This window comes from Enhydra lutris, unplaced genomic scaffold (genome assembly GCF_002288905.1).
Source record: "Enhydra lutris kenyoni isolate GAN:26980312 unplaced genomic scaffold, ASM228890v2 scaffoldscaffold55, whole genome shotgun sequence".
NCBI lineage: Eukaryota > Metazoa > Chordata > Mammalia > Carnivora > Mustelidae > Enhydra > Enhydra lutris.
The window spans coordinates 3,118,977-3,137,368 of NW_019154139.1; the positions used below are offsets into that span (position 1 = coordinate 3,118,977).

Below are 18,392 nucleotides of genomic sequence, written 5' to 3' on the forward strand. Positions count from 1 at the left end.
GGAGATGCATCGATCGTTGGGGACGGAGGACGGAGTGTCTGGACCCGCCGGCGTCCGGGCTGCTGTGCCGGCTAACCCTGGTCACTCCCTGCCAGGTCCCGGTCCGCAAAACGCAGCCAGGCTTGCGGTTCCAGATGCTGACGCGCACTTTGCTCCGGGAAATCCACACCAGGCTTTTTCAGCCAGTTCAGCTCGCTCAGCCCCCTCCCCGACCTGCTGGGTCCGTGTCTCGGGGCAGTGGGGTTCGGCAGTCTGAGAAATAAGAGCCCATGGGACACTCTGCCCACGCAGGCCGAGAGCAGTGACCTGGACTGGGCCCCGGCTGGAAGGAGGACAGACGTGTGGAGGGTCCCAGCACCATCACCACGCCTGGGGATCCTGGCCCTCGCCGGGTGCCCTGAGGTCACCCCCAGCTTGCGGGCGAGCACATCCGTGGGAGGCGTGTGCTCGCCGAGTTCCGGGGGATCCCCTCCCGTCTGTCAGGTGGCGGCTGCCATGCGTCTTTGGCCAGCGACGGGCCCCAGAGCGCTCTGTGGACCGGGGGGCGCTGTCGTTGGGACACGGGCTCCCACGGGCCTCTGCGGGGACCTCGCAGGTTGCCCTCATTCTGCATCCATGTTCCCACTGCTGATGGCTCTGCACAGGTGCCCGTGGTCCTGGGGCCGCTGGCGTGTGCAGGGGGGACATACACGCCGTGCAGAGCGTGGAGCGACACTCCCCGTACCCCCGTCCCTGTGTCCGGCGCTCTGCTCCCCCAGACAGGCCGAGGAGCAGTTGCGAGAGCTCTGTGAGGAGCAAGTTGGGTCGTGTGGGCGTCTCAGCACGTCTGACGAGTTCCTCTCAAGACGGCCAGGCCTCCCTTGGCACGAGGATTATTTAGTCCTCGTGTCCTTTCTTCATCCAAGGCCAGAAGGAAGCGCGACCACCCCGTTGGAAACCTGCTGCAGTTTTAAATCATTACGACGCCATCGAAAACCTTCCTTTTCTTTTTCCTTCTTTAGGGTCGACAGACTGTGTGTGTTTTTCGACGGTGGGCACCAACGATGTGGAAACGTCCGCCCTGCACATCATCGTGGGTAGGTCCCTCCCCGCAGGCACTGATCATGGGGGAAGCTCCGGGCCGGGCCTGGCTTGCGGGCTTCCCTGGGCCTCCTGCCTGTGGGGCTCTGTGTGGGCCGTGGTTCCCGGCTCGGATCCCTCCAGCGTCCCTGCCCCACAGTCGCAGGCACCCTGTGACCTGGCTGCTGCCTTAGTGTCCCTGTGTGCACCCAGGCCGACCCCCTGGCCCCAGCATGCTCTGGGGTTGCCCGATGCTCTGCTCTCTGTTGCTCTCTGTGTCTGGGACGCAGCACCCGCCCCGTCGGGACAGGCTTGCCCAGGCCCGAATCCACACGCCTGCGATGCCCGTTTCATGTGGCATTTCCCGGGCACCTGTGCGCTCGGCCCCGGGGCAGGAGGCCATCCGTGCTGCTGGTCGCCGGCCCCTCAAGCACGTGGCTCCCTCCCCGACCACGGTGCGTCTCCTGTGAGACCCGAAGCCACGCAAGTGCTGCTGGCCAGAGGCACGTTGACGATCGTCTTTTTCAGTCGAGGGCAACTCCCCTCCTTTCGCAGCCAGAATGTGCTCCCTGGGGCCCGACAGGACGGCTTTCCAAACCTGTTTTGGAAATGTCCATTAAATTCTGTCATTAGAGTGACGCGCGGGCGCCCAGTCCCCCCGGGGTGCACCCCGTCTCCCTGCGCTCGTCGGCGTCAGCACGCGCTTGCCAGGCCCCGTCCGGGGCAGGAGGGGTGCGGCGCCAGAGTGGGGACCGCTTCCCTCCGCAGGGGACTCGCTGTCCATGGACGTGTCCTCCGTGCATCACAACGGCGCGCTGCTGCGGTACTCAGTGTCCCTCCTGGGCTACGGCTTCTATGGGGACATCATCAAGGACAGCGAGAAGAAGCGGTGGATGGGTCTTGTCAGATATGACTTCTCAGGTGAGGCCGTCTGACCTCCGGCGCCACGCCGGTCTCCACGGCCTGCAGCCACAGGGGCTCGTCCGATGGGTTCGGGACGCCCGCGAGGCAAGGCCCGCACCCCGAGAACCCCCACCCTCGGCCCCAGAGCTGGAACTGGCGGGAACTGGAAATCCGCTGCAGACCACGCAGAACAGGCCGGTCTGCTCCCGTCAGGGGTGTCGCCCTCGGGACGGGGTCTGACTGCACAGTCCAGTGGCCACACCTGCCGCCCACACGGGCTCCGGGGCCGAGTTTGATCAGTGCCATTTGTCTGGTCACGGCCCTTCCCAGTTCACTTTTGGGCGAATCTCTATTAGGTTCAGTCGAAGCATGGCAGGTGTTAACATCTGAGCCCTTGTCTTGGGAGAGAAAGGGACAAGCTTGCTGGGCATGAGGCATCGCCAAGACTGAGCTAAGTTAGAAGTAGAGCGGAAGGTGAACCGTAGGGGCCCCGGAGAGCTGTCTGATAAACCAGCGTCCGGGAAAGCGACGATGGGCACCGCGTCCCTGGTGCCAAGCTGGCCGTGTGCCCTGAGCCCGTGGGGCCTCGTCCCTCCCCCACCTGGAGCCCGACGCGCCACAATGCCCCGAGGTGGTTCTGAGGCAGAGAGAGACGGCCGTCTTCGGGCCCGTGGACGTGCACGTGGTCTGAGGACGGGCAGAGACGGGCCACCGCCGTCCGGGGAGAGGCTGCCCTGCGGGTTCCAGCTGTGCACCCTTCACATTAGCAAGGAGCCGGTGGGGGGTGTCGGGGGGAGAAGCAGGGGGATGGGCAGTGGGAGGAAGGTGGACTGGGGGCCACTGGAAGTGGCTTCTGCACAGGACACGTGGTTACTGAGTGTGTCCCGGGGCCCAGCCACATGCTAGGTGCTGGCACAGTGGGCCGGGGCCCGGGGTGGGGGGCTCAGTGCTGTCCCCGTCACATGGGATGTGACCATGGCCTCTGCCATCTGATGTGGGGCATGATGTCACTGTTCCACTCCCAGGACACGGCATGGTCCCCACTGTGACCCGGACCCCATGCCCGTGTCCTGTGGGACTCCCTGCACCGGCGGGCTGGGTTCCTGCCTCGCTCTTAGGGGTCAGCTCGAGGCCGGCCAGGCCCGCGGAAAGCGGACGGCTCCCGCAGTCGGCCCCAGGGCCGGCCACTGTCCTCTGGGCCCAGTGCTGCCGTGGACTTTGTCAGAGCTCTTCCCAGATGCCAGAGCTGTGCTGGGTGACCCTGGGCGGCCAAGGCTGGGGGACGCCAGGGTGCGGCCAACAGCCTGGGAGGAGCAGACGGGGTCTGGGGGCTCCTCCCTTGGAAGCGTCTCCTTCAGGCCGCATGGACATCAGGGGCTTCAGCAGATCCCAGCGACCTGCGGGCGGGCCAGGAGGGGCCACTGTCGGGGCAGCCCTGGAGACCAGGCGCCCTCCCTGCTCCCGTCACCAGGCTCCCGGGAGGTGCTGGTGGCATGGGGTGGTGTGGCCGGGAGGTGATGCTGGACTGACTCCTTCGTGCTCTGTTCTCAGGTTTGAAGACCTTCCTGTCACATCACTGCTACGAAGGGACAGTGTCTTTTCTGCCAGCGCGACACACAGTGGGGTCTCCGCGGGACAGGAAGCCCTGCCGGGCAGGGTGAGCACCCCCTTCCGTGCAGGTCTTCACACGTGGCGTGAAATAAAGACAGGCTGTTTGGGGCTGTTTCCCTGTTGTGGGCGTGTGGCATCATCTAGGGTTGACGGGGGAGGGTGGCGCTCGCGTGCCCAGCGACGGAGCTCGGCGCAGGGCCTCTGGGGTCCCGTGTCCCCACGCTTCTCCCCTCCTTGAAGTGAAGGACTCGAGACCATAGATCAGAACAGTTAGAGGCAGAAGCTCCTTCTGCCGTCGCGTCACCAAGCTGACTGCTGAGCTCATCTCAGGGGTGTAAACCCTTGTACCCCAGGGGACAGGGAGTCCAGTGGGCCCTGGGACCGCAGACACCGTCTGCACTAACTGTGGAGTTCCCAGTCGTCCACTTGCTTGGTAGCGATGGGAACACGGAAAACCAGTGTATTATTGGCGATGGAATTTGTACCTTTCTTGGCCTTTGCTCCCGCTGGAGCTCCGCTAACCTGGGGCCACGCAGACCTGGCTCCGGGCGCCGGCTTCCTGGCCTCATAGGACGCGCCCTGCTCGTGTGACGTTTACCCGTGTTAGAGCAGGACTTGAGGACACAGGTCACTGTCACCAGGTCTAATCTGGAGAATTCAAACTGGCGTGCAAAGGAAATATTGTTAGCTCAGCCTCTGAGACCGAGTCTGCAGTAACAGGAGAGTTCCCGCAGTCCCGTGTCCCCGCCGAGCGTCTGCGCCCTCAGGAAGGGTGGTGACGTCCTTGCCTTTCAGGTGCTTCGTGTGCCGGCAAAGCCAGCAGCAGCTGGAGGAGGAGCAGAAGAAGTCGTTGTACGGTTTGGAGAACACGGGTAACGTCTCCGAATCAGTCACGGTCACCACCGTGTGCAGAACCACGCGTTTCCAAGTCCGGGAGGGCGTCGCGTCTGTCCCTCTACGGGTGCCACTCCGCACCTCCCTTTCTCCTGGGCTCCCGCAGGCGGCAGACAGCGGCCGCTTGCCAGCCCCGTGGCAGGGCGATGCCGCGGTTGGACACCAGCCCGGCTCCCGTTCCCCACCATGCTCTGCCCAGGGCCCAGCGACCGCTCCTGCGACTCACCTGTGCGCCTTTGGGCTTTGCCCGGCACTGGCGAGGGAAGGGGCGCAGCGCCGCGGCAAACTCTGTGGGCGTGAAATTCGGTTCCGTAGCAGGTTCATGTGTCCCAACATATTTCTCTTGATTTCTTCTGACCATGTAAAAATGTGAAACTAGCTCACAGGCCACGCTTGACGACCGGTCTGTTTGAGATTGTCCAGAAGTCCCCACGTGAGCAAAACTGCTCACAGCAAAACTGCTCCGTGTTTTGGCTGGTGACCCTCTGTGCCCGGCGGTCGGCACAGGATTCTTGGTGCTGGTGCCAGGGGGCCTGTCGCGGGGGGCGTTTGTGACGAGGGTCTCAGGACGCCCGCTCACCTCTAACGTCCTGTCCGCGACGCCCCTTTCTGCTTCAGAGGAGGTGGAGGAGTGGAAGGTGGTCTGCGGGAAGTTCCTGGCCATCAACGCCACAAACATGTCCTGCGCTTGTCCCCGGACCCCCCAGGGCCTCTCCCCGGCCGCGCACTTGGGGGACGGCTCTTCTGACCTCATCCTTATCCGGAAATGCTCCCGGTTCGACTTCCTGCGGTTTCTGGTCCGGCACACCAACCAGTGCGACCAGGTGAGCCGCGGGAGACCCGCGTCTCGCAGCATCCGGAGGCCCGCGGCTGTGGTGTGTCTCTGATCTTAGTAAGATCTAGAAGTGGTTTTTTGTTAAATTGTGCTTAAGGTCTACTCTAATGGTGTTCTTCAGTGGCTTTTAAACTAGCATTTGTGAAAGGTAAGGAATTCTACAAGCTACAGCTAAGGAACCACCAGAATGCTTTTCTTTCTGTTTTTTTTTTTTTTTTTAAGGTTTACTTGTTTTTGAGAGAGAGAGGGAGCAGGGGAGGGGCAGAGGGAGAGGGAGAGAGACTGTCCAGCGGGATCCCCACTCAGCACAGAGCCCAGCAGGAGGCTCGATCCCACGACCGTGAGATCGTGACCCCGGACGAAGCTGAGAGCCGGCCACTCCGCCGACTGAGCTGCCCTGCCTGAACCGTTTAGAAAGTGCCAGTCGCTGCGGCCACGGTGGGAGGCGGGCGTCTGACGGTGGCGCACGGCCCATAGCCCAGCCTCCCCGGCCTGGTGCCCAAAGAACGCCACCCCCTTCTGTGTCTCTCGTTAGTTTGACTTCGCTTTTGTCGAAGTTTATCGTGTGAAGAAATTCCAGTTCCTGTCGAAGCACATGGAGGACGAGGACAGCGACCTCAAGGAAAGGGGGAAGGCGCGCTTCGGGCCCATGTGCAGCGACTCCCCGCCCTGCTGCTGCCCCGTGTCCAATAGCTCCTGGAACTGCGACGGGGAGGTCCTGAGCAGTTCCAACATCGAGGTCAGGTGTGTGCCCGGGCGTGTCTCCTGGGGCTCCGCGTCCCCTGCGTTCCCATTCCGTCCGCCCCCAAGGCACCGTCGGCTGCTTTGGGGAGGGTGCTGCTGTCCCCAGACGTCACAGCATGACCTGTTCCTTCATTTGCTCAATGGGCCAGCAGCCCCGCGGACCTCAGGGGGCCCCGGTTGTGGCCGGAGCTGGGGGTCTGGCTCGCAGCCTCCCTGGGGGTGGTCGCCCCGAGGCCGCAGGAGAAGCCACCGGGACAGTTGTCTGCGCGGGGACTCGGCTTATGTGATTTGACCAGTTAAAGACGTGGAATTAGTTGTAATGCTGGCTTAAGGATTTACTAAAATGCAGGAAACTTTGAAAACCAGGAACAGCATTATTTTGGGAGGCATATGGTCTGTATCTTGATATCATTACCATGTTTGAGCAGTAAGTGACTTCGGTTTTTTTTTCTTAAGATTTTATTTATTCATTTTGCAGAGAGCTAGAGAGAGTATGAGCAGGGGAGTGGTGGGGCGGGGGAGAAGCAGGCTCCCCACTGAGCTGAGAGCCCGAGGCAGGACTCCATCCCAGGACCTGGAGATCATGACCTGAGCTGAAGGCAGGAGCTTAACCATCTGACCCACCCAGATGCCCCAATTATGGGGTTTTTCTTACTGAACATCTTGGAGGAGCCTGTGACACCATTAGAAAAGGGGGAAGGTGGCCCTGCTGATGGGGACCACGTGTACCCGAGCCCCTTGGCGCTCATCCTCATGCTTGTCGTGGAAGGCGGGGTCTCTGGGGCACCTCGGCCACCCATGGACCCCTGGGTGGGGGCTGGGGTGGCGCTCCTTCGTCCTGGCTGACCGGATGTCCTGCACATCCCACATGGGGGGTCGCCCCGCATGGAGCCCTCCCTGCGGCCCTGAAAGCTCGGAACACGGCCATCTGGGGATGGTCACGCTGCTGAAGAGGGGGTGCCGGGTGTTGAATCCGGCCTTCGGGGCCTCCACGCCCTTTACGAGACAGGCTTCTGAAGAGCGTGGGTAAGTCACTCTGCACCCCTGGCCTGTCCCTGCGGGGCCGGGCCCAGAGCCAGCCATGAGGAGACCCCCAGGTCCCTCCACCCTCGACCAGCTGCTGGGCCGAGGGCCCGGGGGTCATAGGGGGTCACGCGAGGCCCTTTGTCTCTGCAGGGTCCACTGCCAGCTGGTTCGCCTCTTTGCGCGGGGAATCGAGGAGGACGCGAAGGAGTCGGACGGCTGAGCTGCCCTCACGCCCCACCCGCCTCGCTGTGCTCGGGAAGAGCGAACGTTATTTAAGAAAATTCCTGCAGACCAATTACGTTGATATATACATTTAAATTTAGAAATTTATTTTTGATAGTTAGATCTTGATTTTAGACAAACTCCTTGGTCAGCAAATCCGTGAACGTTCCCGGCCTTTTCAGCTCTCTGTGAGCCTGTGGACCGACCGCATTTCACAGAACTCGCCTCCGCCAACCGCCCCTGTCAGTTTGGGGCTCTGACTTCTTAGATTTTAGGCCGACGGCGGTTTTCAGGGACCCACCCATGGCTCTGTCACAGTCGTTTTAGGGACGGTGGATGTGAGGTCCTAGCATCTGGATGGGAGGCGTCGAGCAGCTCCCCGACCCTCTCTGCCAGACGGACTCTTGTGCGTGTGCTCAGGTTTTGGAACACTCGGTGGCCTTCACGTTATCTTCACCTGAACCTGGGCTCGGGCCGCACTTCCTGGGTCGGGTGTGTCCCGGGCGGCTCCGGTGACCTTGGAGCAGGACCGTCTTAGGAAGGACACTGACAGAGAGACCCTGTATCTGCAAAGGCCCAGCCCTTGCCTCTGTCGCGCCGGTGCCTCTGGGGCAGTCGGCCGGTGGCGAGAACAGTCATGAGCTCTGGACATGGCATCCGTTTTAAATTGAGAGGACCCACGCTTCACAGCGACCCAGTGGGTAACAGGAGGGCTTCGTGGGGCGGTGGGAGGAAGCGGGCGCGCGAGGGGTACAATCCGTTCTGTGAACTGTGTTCACTTTGGGCCGAGCGGCCTGGCCCCGTTGGGTGTGGGTCCCGAGGTCCCACGTTCCCGCGGCTCCTTGGCCGCAGACCCCAGGTCGCACGTGCTCCAGACTTGGGCTTTTCTTCACGCTTCATTCCATGTATTTATGAAAACGTCCTTGTCAGTGGGAAGTGGCGTCCCCATAGTTAGCGCAATGTTTGCGGACATGCCAGAGCCCCAGTGGCCGGGGGTTCCCTGGAGGGATGACCCCTGGTCCCCGGGGTCCCTCGTTGGCGCTCTCGCCTTGTTTTCTTTGTATTCACATTAGGTATGTGGAAGACGCCTCAAAAATAGCTTTATTTGAAATACAAGCTGCGGCTTGGACTCTGGTTTGCGGAGACGGAGCCAGCCTGACCGTCCCACGCGGCGCGTGAGGGCGCGCTCGGCCGTTGGGAGGGGCAGCTGGTCCCGTCCGCTCGACAGACATCCGGTATTTGTCGAATTTCCTTGCGGTGTTTGTGTTTTGGAGTATGCGCGAGATCTGCTCCATCGTTCAGTCCCGTCCAGGTCACACCAAAGCGAGCTTTACCCGTGGCCTTTCCAGTAGACCATGTCACCGTGTAATCGCACAAAGGCAACAGTTGAGCAGGTCCCGGGCGGGCGCAGTCTGGGTGTGGAAAGTCAGTCCACGCGGGCTCTTTCTGTCCCGGGTGCTCGCTGCTGGGTTGAAGGACGGGCAGGCGGTGCTGTGCGGGGGCGGCGGCCACACGTCAGGGCCTGGGCTGGGGGGGGCCAGAACCACGCTGTGGGACGGGCTCCTTCACAAGGTTTCCCCAAAACAGTTCTGGCCTGTCCTACAACCCACTGCCCATTTCAGGAAACTGGTCCAGGCCATGGTGGGCATTTTCTGTTCACCGAAAGAGCCGGCCCTGTCCCCGGCTTCCTGCACGGCTGGCCGCATGCCCAGGTCCAGAACTGCAGGCCTTGGGGCTGTGCTCGGGGCCCAAGTGATGGTCGGGACGCCCCGGGAGTTCCCGATGATGCACGCACAGTCCAGAAGGACTGTTCAGACATTCCCCCAGGGGCGAGAGGCTTGGGTCTCCGGGAAGGCCCCACAACCGCTGGACTCCAGGGTGGTGAAGAAAACCCGGACCGATGGGTCAGTGAAAATGTAGGGCCATCTAGAAGGGCTAGTCTGTGTTTTAACTTCCTTGATGACTCATCAGTGTGAAAACACCACGAGCCATCGCGCTCTGACCCTTTCCTGCTTCTTCGCACCAGGTGGGCACCTGATGGACGGTCCCTGCCGCTCGGGGGCGGGGGTGGGGGTGGCTGCTCTGGTACGATCCTGGGTAATGGGCAAGTATGGCCTGAGAGGGTGACTTCATTTTCTTGTAATCTTGCTGGTTTCAAGATTGGAAAACGGCGTATTTGCTCTGGTATGTTTGAGAAGACAAAAATAAAGTTACTTTGGGCAGAGTTTGGTTTTCTTTTATAAATTCTTGTTCCGTTCAGAGCAGAGCGTGTTTCGTGAAAACAGCTGCGCTCCCTTTGGTTTTGAGAATGAGCAGGGGGAGGGGGAGAACCCCGGGCAGACTCCCCGCTGAGTACAGGGCCCAACCGACCCCCAGGCTCGATCCCACAACCCTGAGATCATGACCTGCGCCCAACACAAGAGTCGGACGCCCGACCGACCAAGGCGCCCAGGCCCCACCCATGTAACAGTGTAAAGAACAAGAATAAAACGAAGGACATGGGGTTACCCAGGCCAAGAGCTGGAACTTCCCCCCCCAAAGTCCCCATGCTCTCCTTGTGGGGGACCCCTGTTTCCGGTGCACCGTTCCCTTGTTTATCCATGTGAGGGGGTCAGGACAGGCCACCCCAAGACAGGCCACTTGGGCATAAGATGGTCTCGAGCTAAAGACTTCAAGAGGCGTCCTCTGCACCCCCACCCGTCTGCCGAGAAGCAGGATCGAACTTCCTCTCGGGCGGGTGTGCCGTCCTCTCCCCGGCGCCGTGAGCCGACCCCTGGGACGGTTGGTGCCAAGCTAGGTCTGCACAAACCTTAACCTTCCTTTACTTCCCCGCTGAGACCCCCCCAGTGCCGTCCTATGACCTCAGAAGCCCAAAGCCCTCATCCTGGCTCGTCCCGACTTCAGAAGTTTGTTGCCGTTTTGTTAAGAAGGCCCAGGATCTAACTGCTTCTCTGGGTCTTCTGATTTTTTTCTATAAAGGTCTCCACGAACAGCAACAAAATAAGCTATTAGCATCAAGTAAGAACATGTGCTTTTTCTCCGGTTCCCCTGCCTGCTGTCCGCGTGCTCGGGGGCGCACAGCCCTGGAACCCGAGCCGGCAGGAGCAGGGCTCTTCTCTCCCTGCACACTCGCTCCCGTCTCGTCCGGTCTCGTCCCGCAGGCGTTGCTGTTCTCCTGAAAGGAGTCGCGCTGCGCGGCTCCCGGACCCCGCTGCCTCACGCTGCGCATTTTGAGAAGACGTTTTCATCACGAGGCTGAGCTTTCCAGTCCGGGAACGCGGCACGTTCCCATTCATAAAGCCTCACTCAGGTCTTCTGACAGTTCTCTAGTTTCCACAGTATCTGAACCGTTCAGGTATATTCCTAACAAACTGTATTTTGGGATTAATTTTTTTTTATTTTTACATAGAAATCTGATTTTTTTAAAGTATCATGGAATCCAGAAATTATGGCTCTTACTATGAAAACTTACCTGCGTGGGGCGCATAGGAGACTCAGTTGGTGAAGTGTCTACCTTTGGCTCAGGTCCTGATCTCGGGGTTCTGGGATCGAGCCCTGCATTAGGCTCTCTGCTCCGCGGGGAGCCTGCTTCTCCCTGTCCTCACTTGTGTTCTCTCTGTCAAATAAATACAATCTTAAAAAAAACCCTTATTTCTAGATCTGGGGTTTCTCACCATACCATCATCTACAAGTAGGGATAGTTGAGTAGCTCCAACTTCAGGACCTTGCCCACTTGTCCCCCATCTGTGCCAGGTCTGACTCCCCATACAGAAGGGACAGCAGTGCCTCCCTCTAAAGGAGTGGGTCCCCGGGCGCCTGCCCCCCACCTCTGCCGCCTGCATCCTGGGAGCCCTGCACCGCCGACAATGCCGGCCCGTGGCCGTGGAGGCGCTGGGACCCTGCAGAAGACGGGGTGGGCTTCCCAGCTCCAGCATGTGGGGTGCTGATTTCAGGGGCCAGATTGCTCCCCCGGGACCCCCCCCCACCTCTGCACACTCCTGCAGGGCGGGGCCTCCTGGATTGACCCACGGATCCCTGCTGGATCATCAGGTCTCGGACAGTGGCTGCCCACCCCCGCCCCCACGACCCCTGCCGCCCACCCCAAGCCTCCTCCAGCCTCCGCCGCAGGGCATGTGTGAGGAGTCAGCTTTGCAGGTTGGTTCTGCAGGCAAACAGCGGTAACCACCGCCTTCGGTCCCTAACTTGATGGCAACACTTCTCTGGGCCACATGTGACCCCTTGTTCACTGAATGCGGTTTCAGCGCCGGCAGCAGGTCCCCCACTCGTCGCACGCCAGTGTTCCAGGGCTCCTGTCCCTGGGGCCCCAGACCCTCCCCAGGCCGGGGCGGCTGCTTCTCCGACTTGCGGCCAGAAGGACAGATTGTGGGAGCCTGGCAGGGAATTGGGCTCCCAAGAATAAAGGCCCCAAAACCACGGGGCCACCAAGGCACCTCCTTTGGTTTCAGGGGCGCCCGGGCGAAGCCAGGAGACGCCCCCTGCAGAGGACTGCTGTAAACGCACCAGCGGAAACACACCGGCCACAGACAAAACCAATTCTACTGAATACGGTCCCCGGGGAGCTCTTACAGGAGCGAGGAGACCTATTTCTGCTACTTTGTGGACACATTAAATAACGAAACAGGCAAACAAGGAGCCCCATCGGCGAGGGTGGGCAGAGGGGTCCCTGCCGCCCACACCTTGGGCTCCGGCCCCTCCTCACCCCTCCCCCTCCCCAGAACAGGGGTCCCCGCAGGGCTGGGCGCTCATAGACCTTACCTGTTGGGCTGTGAAGTCCCAAGAGCGTTCACCAGGTGCCTGGCCCCCAGGGACCACCGGCCTGTCACAGCGCGGTCCCAGCCCTGAGACTGCCTGCAGCGGATGGACGGATGAACGGGAGGATGGGGCTCATCTGCGCGCAGGGCCGGCCCACCAGACCTGATGTCTGTTCAGCTCCCGCTCACTTTGTGGGACCTGGGTGGAGCTGTGGGCGTGGGGGCAGGAGGCTGGCACCCTTGGCTGTGCCCAGCTCAGCTCCACACAGGACTTTGGTGAGTTCAGATGTCGGCTGGTTCCTGCATCCCTTGGTCTCCACTGTCAGTGTCTCGACTGGCTGAGCCACGGGTGCCACCGGGGGCCCTTCTGCCCAAACCCCAGGGGGGAGGGCTCCAGGTTGCACCTGGTCCCAGAGATGCCCACCATTCCCAGGGAAGTCCTGCCCAGGACCTGCACCCCAACCCCGAGGGTCCTTTTCCAGGCTCCTCCATGTCCCGGCAGAGTAATGGTCCCACTGCCCTGTCGCCCAGTGCCGGACCTGGATGCCCCGAACTGGCCTTCCAGACTTTGGGAACCTGGACCCCTGCTTCCCCTCGATGTCTGCACCCATGCCCCTGCCACACTCCATGGCCCTGCCCCACAGCCCACGCCCCAGGCAGCTCTGGATCCCAAGCCCCGGCTACCCTCCAGCACTGGTGGTCGTGGCGATCCTGGACCCCCAGGAGGGGACCGGCCTGCCCCACTCCAGCTGCCGACAAGGCACAGGGGCCCCGCTGGGGAGGCCAAGCACCCCCACCCTCCCCAGAGCACAAAGCATCTGAGGTTTATTTAAATAAAAATTATAATTTATACAAGACTTCTTTAAACAAACAAAGTTTTCTTATAAAAACGGTTACAGGGTTTTTCATTAGTTCTTCATACAGTACAACCCTTCTGTTGAACAGAGTGACAGCAGGAACGGGTACTTACAGATCCAAAACAGACTTCAGCTTTGGACCTAAAAATGTAACATTCACGCTAGTTCAGTGATTAGTCATAGAAATTAAACATCTGCCCAGATGTACACAGTTTGATAGAAACCCCGGGCTCTCTGCCGGGCAGCGGGGAGCCCCCGGGGGCCACGTACCCCCACCACCCAGCGCCCCACGGCCGTGCTCCGCACGTGGTCAGTTTTCATCTCCCTTTCTCCTCAGAAGGGACTCGAACCAAACCACCCTCTCTGCTGAGGAGGGCGAGCCCCACGCCAACCCCTTGGCGGCCCCAGGGAGGGGTGTGAGCGGCTCCCACAGGGTCCCCCTGAATGCGGCCTGTCCCCCCTCGCCTCAGGCACTGAGGGAGGGTCCCTGGGGGAGGGTCCCCGAGGGTGCCTGAGGCCTCTGCGGGGCCCACAGGAGCTGGTCCCCCTGCACCCACAGTGGGAGCCAAAGCCAGGACTGAGAGCGGCTCTGCCTTCGGGCCGACGAGAGGCCGGCCTGCGGGGTGGTGCAACGCCAGTGCCAGGCGGACCGGGGCAGCAGGCGCCGCGGGTGCCCTCAGACCTCACCGGCCGGGCGGGCTGTGTGCTTCATCAGGCTGGTCGGCATGGCTCCCTGGGAGCGCGGCCCGGGCCCTGGCGTGTGGCCCCGTGGCCCCCCGTGAAGGAGGACGCGAGCGAGGCCACGGGGCCTCACCCAAACCAGCAAATTAGGATTGGAGCAAAGGTAAAAATTACATCTGAAAAATGATACAAAAATAAGAAAAACAGCTTGCTCTCTGTAAAAAATATAATCTTCTGTTTCTTCAAAAAGCAACAATGTCCACGACACCCAGGGGACGCAGGGCAGGCCGAGGAGCCACTGCCATCGAGTCGGAAGCGCACCGGCTGGGGGCGGGAGCAGCCGCCGCGACCTCAGCCTATCCTTCCCCGAGGTCACAGGCCTGTCCCCAGGCCAACCCAGCCTGCAGAGAGACCCCTCCCCCCACCCCCAGCCTTGGCCACCAGCGCACTGGCAGGCGCGGGGCGGGGGGCGGCTCGCTCCCACCCCCGGGGTGTGCCGCTGGACGTCAGGGCTGCAGACCACCCGGCCCTGAGCCTCTGGGCTTCACTCACGGGGGGCCGATGTGCCCCGAGTGGCCCCACACAGCTCCCACGGCAAACCGGCAGCCAGCCTGGCCCACGGTGCGTCCGGGCTGCTCCCGCCCCAGGGCCCCAGAGCACCCCCCTCTGCCCCGCCAGCCCTGGAGGTCGCCACCACGAGGCCACCCCTGGCCGTGCTGCAGCTGACGTTCCTCTGAGAGCATCCCGTGCTCAGAGGGCCCCGAAAGCCCCGGCCAATGGTCTCCTTTCCAGAGCAGAGAGTGGAAGTTGTGCTTCTACCTGCACACCACTCCCTGTCCACGAGGGTCGCCGACTCCTGGCCTCCCGGTGGCTAGTAGGGCCCAGATGGCCAGTGGCCTTGGTGGCTCCCTGGCCCCCGTGGATGGTTGGCACTGAGCGTAGGCCAGACCGAGCCGCACCCTGTCCCGGGCCCCACTTGAGGCCACGCAGCAGGTGACCTCGCTACAGGAAGGAGCGAGACTCACGGGCCCGCCCAGGGTGGTCGGCGGGACGCCTCTGAGCCGCTCCTCACCGATGTCCCTCACGCCTGGGAAGAGGGACGCCGGTGCTTGCAGCCGTGGCTTCGGCGTGCAAGCGCTCCGGCCTCTGGAGGGCTGGGCGCCGCGGGCGCGGGCTCTCCGTCCAGGGCGGCGGGATGGCGGCTGTACTTGGCGGCAGCCGGAACAGGCGTGTCCTGAGTGTCCTCCTTCCCGCTGGCCTCCAAGGATCCCTGCCCTCCATGTCCGCGTGTTCATGGGATGCGCCTCCCCTGTGGGATGGGCGGGCACCGTCCCAGGCCGCAACCCCCGCGTGAAGGGGTCCGGGAAGCACAGCGTGAACACAATAAAACCACGGGTCAAGGGGAATTATTGCGAAAGATCAGGAGGATGTCCAACTGTTTTTCCACTATCAAATTGTTAAAAAACAAAAAAACAAAAAAACCAAAAATAAACCAAAAAACCAAACGAAAGCCTTCCAGCACCGTCCCAGGCGACGGACACTAGCTGTCGCTGCTGGCCGCCGCGGCCGCCGTGATCTTCATGTACTGGCTGAGGATGGTCTCGAAGGCCTCGTCTCTGTGCACCATGGCGCCGAACACCAGCGGCTGGTGGGGCGGAGACGCGTGCTGACCCCGCGGCCAGGCCGAGCAGGGCCCCAGGGGGTCTGGTGCCCAAGGGCAGACCCCCCGCCCCCGGGCGCCAGGCCCACCTGCAGCGAGAGACTGGCTCCTCCCGGCTCCCCCTTCCTCCCTGCGGCCCTGAACCTGACCGGACTCGCAGAGGCAGGAGGCTGCTGCGGCCACAGCGAGGGAAAGAGAAAGGGGCCCCCTCGGGTCCCGAGCCGGTCAGTGGCTCTGCGCATATCCCAGGGATTTAGACCCGCATCCCTGACCTCTCTGCCATGGCCCGGTGTCCCGCACCACACTTACTTTCTGGGTTGAAGGCGTTGACACAGCGATCCCCATGCCTGAGCCCGGGAGGACAGAGAGGACCTTGTACTGAGGGATGACGGCACATGGTCAGCGTGGAACCCTCCCAGGATCAGGACCAGGTCTGTCCCCAGGCACTCTCCTCCCAGGGGCCACACACAACCAGCCCCATGAAACCCTGTCTTCCTGACCACGAGAGGACAGACTGACTTCATGACAGAGAAACCAGACCCATGCCCTATCCCACCCTCTCCCAGCAGGCCCGAGTGAGACGGGGTCTCCCTAAGGGGCAGGGGGAACGTCCCCTGTCCCAGCCACTGCATATCTCTCCGGCAGGGGGTGGGGGGGGCGCGAGGGGGTTGTGCTCCTGACGTGCCAGCGAGCTGCGGCCCACGCCCAGCCTAGGCTGGCCTGTGTCCCAGACGCTCAGACCCTGGAGGCGGGGCGCACCCCCTCCCAAGTGTGTGCGCCAAGCTCTTTGGGCCCCGTACATGCCCTGCCCTGTCCAAGTGACGCACTGAGGGATACTGGCTGAGGACACACCCAAGGTGGGGGGAGCATCTCAGGGCCGAAGGGCGGATATACAGTGGTTAGTGGGGGCTGGGGGACCCGGCCGGGCCCACCTTACTGTGCAACCCTTCCTCATCTGTGGGAGGCGCCTGGCGCTGACCCGTGAGGACGGGGGCAAGCCCGTGGTATGCGGACACTCTCTGAGGGGAGCTAGGGGGCTCTGCATGGAGACCCTCTAGAAGGGGAGCCCTGACACAGGCACCCCCACATCTCCCGACAGCATCACTCCTTCACCGCAAACACATCTGACTTCCAACCAAGGCCCACCAGCTTCACGGCCCCACGGCCTCTCTCCTCCACAACCGGAAAGGGGTAACCGAAGAGGGGAGGAGAGGACCCACACTGACCTTCTGGATGTCCGTGATGTCCATCAGCTTGATGACCTTGTTTCTCTTGGAAGAACCAGATTTGGAGCTTTCAAAGCACAAGTAACTACAAGAGGAGAAAGGAAGACATGTGACCCAGCAACTGCACAGGGACACCCGCCCAGGCTGCTGCCACCACGGTCCCCACGCGGCAGGCAGAGCGCCCCTCCCAGCCGCCGCTGCGCACCCACTTTCCACAGAGCCGGTGCTCTGAGAGAGGGCGACTGAGGCTGGCAGCCTACACTGCACCTGAGCCACGTTCATGGACATCCCGCATCCTGGGGGTGTCCGCCTAGAGCCGGCACGGCCCCTGAGGCCCGGCCCTTCAGCGAGAGGAGCTGGGGAGGCCAGCGCCACAGCCGCCACAGCAAGGATGGGAGACAGGGGCCCGAGGGCCTGCAGGGCACTCACTTCTCCGTCACGTACAGAACCCCGTTGCGGATGTAGTCGGTGGGCATCTTCCGGTCCCGGTTTATGAGGCAACAGCGCCAGCCGTGCTCGCACACTAGTGGGGAGGGACGGGGCCCATCAGCCCTGCTCTCCGGGGCCAGGCCAGCTCATTCCCCAGCCGCCAAGAGCACCCACAGCGGGAGGCACGCTGCCCTCCGCTCTCCTAGAAAGCAGGTGTCTGCTCCCGCGCGTCAGCCAGCGGGGGCTTCCGACCCTCCGAGGAGCACACAGCTCACGTGGTGCAGACGGACAGACCCGCCGCCTCGACACTCAGGGGCCGCATCTGCACGGCCCGGGTTAGCAGGGTGGGGGGACAGGACAAGGTCAAAGCTCAGCTCTCCGTGGCCGGCAGTCACGCACTGTGACCCGCCAGGCGGTTCTAAGGGCCCAGCTGCCTGCCACCCGGTCCTGGCCGGCCCCTCTGAATTCCTGCAGCTCAGCCGTCCACGGCCGGGGAGACAGGCACCCTCGGAGCACAGCCAGCAACTCCCGCCCGCTGCCCAGCGCCCTCCCGGGCCCCCAGGGCCTGTCCCGGCCCCTGGCCCCAGCGCAGGGTGAGTCCCCCAAACGGCCAGGGCGGGCCACAGGCTCCGCGCACACATACCTGCCAGCGGGCGCTCGTTTTCTGTCAAGTTGAAGATTTCGTGGAAATTGCCCTTCTTGGTACCGTGGAAGCGACCGGCGTCCTCATCCTTGTTGAGGCCGGCGGGCGCGCTGGAGACGTAGCTGCGCGAGGAGGCCGTCTGTAGCTGCCAAGAGCACGTGGGACTCCCCATTAGTCACGCCAGCTGCGGGCGGGGGACGGACGCACACAGCCCCCGCCTGTCCCCGCCCAGCTGGAAACGGAGACGAGCGGCAGGCGCGGATGTCCGGATGTGGGGTGCGGACCCCTACAAGCCCCTGCCAGGGCTGCTCCTCATCCCAGGAACCCTGCTTCCCCCAGCAGTGCCCCCACTCCATAGGGCCGGGCCAGAACCTGCACCCCAGCACACGCGGTCCATATCCCGGGCCACCAGGTGCTCAGCACAGAGGCCATCCCAGACATTTCTGACATCAGAACTGGCCGGGGCACAGCCCACGGAAAGTGATGTTCAAGGTCAAACAGAGTCACAACACAGCAACGCACAGCATCAGGTCCCCGCAGGGGAGGGGTTTCCACACGGACACCGTACCTTGTCGGACCCTGACAGCTGGCCAAGAAGGAGATGACAGACAGATGCATGACCGAGATAAGGGAGAAAGAGGGTCCCCGCAACGTGAGCTCACACAAGGGGGCTGAGGAGAGCTGCACGCAGACGCTGTGGCGGGGTCCCCCTCCCCCTCTCCACCTCCAGGAAGTCCACATCCTCACTCCCCTGCTCTGTCTCTCCCGAGACTGGCCAGCGTTACGTGGTAACCCCTGGAAGGCCCTGTCCTGATCACCCCAGGGCGAGG

General features: G+C 62.4%; 2 protein-coding genes across 3 annotated transcripts in view; one reads left to right on the forward strand and one right to left on the reverse strand.

Annotated features, from left to right (window-relative positions):
* The window catches only part of LOC111157462 (ceramide kinase), a 52,887-nt gene extending 43,378 nt beyond the window's left edge, over window positions 1-9,509 (forward strand). The window contains exons 9-15 of the mRNA XM_022518882.1: window positions 1,002-1,076; window positions 1,828-1,980; window positions 3,514-3,619; window positions 4,369-4,445; window positions 5,086-5,291; window positions 5,838-6,046; window positions 7,223-9,509. Of these exons, the coding sequence (XP_022374590.1) occupies window positions 1,002-1,076; window positions 1,828-1,980; window positions 3,514-3,619; window positions 4,369-4,445; window positions 5,086-5,291; window positions 5,838-6,046; window positions 7,223-7,292 (896 nt within the window). The 3' untranslated portion in view covers window positions 7,293-9,509. The remainder of the gene's footprint in view (window positions 1-1,001; window positions 1,077-1,827; window positions 1,981-3,513; window positions 3,620-4,368; window positions 4,446-5,085; window positions 5,292-5,837; window positions 6,047-7,222) is intronic.
* Window positions 9,510-12,925: 3,416 nt separating this feature from the next.
* LOC111157657 (GRAM domain containing 4) overlaps window positions 12,926-18,392 on the reverse strand; it is a 73,501-nt gene continuing 68,034 nt past the window's right edge. For both annotated transcript variants that reach the window (XM_022519266.1, XM_022519268.1), the window contains exons 15-19: window positions 17,563-17,707; window positions 16,920-17,013; window positions 16,491-16,575; window positions 15,574-15,642; window positions 12,926-15,249 (exon numbers count right to left, since the gene is read on the reverse strand). In XM_022519266.1, the coding sequence (XP_022374974.1) occupies window positions 15,145-15,249; window positions 15,574-15,642; window positions 16,491-16,575; window positions 16,920-17,013; window positions 17,563-17,707 (498 nt within the window). In that variant the 3' untranslated portion in view covers window positions 12,926-15,144. The remainder of the gene's footprint in view (window positions 15,250-15,573; window positions 15,643-16,490; window positions 16,576-16,919; window positions 17,014-17,562; window positions 17,708-18,392) is intronic.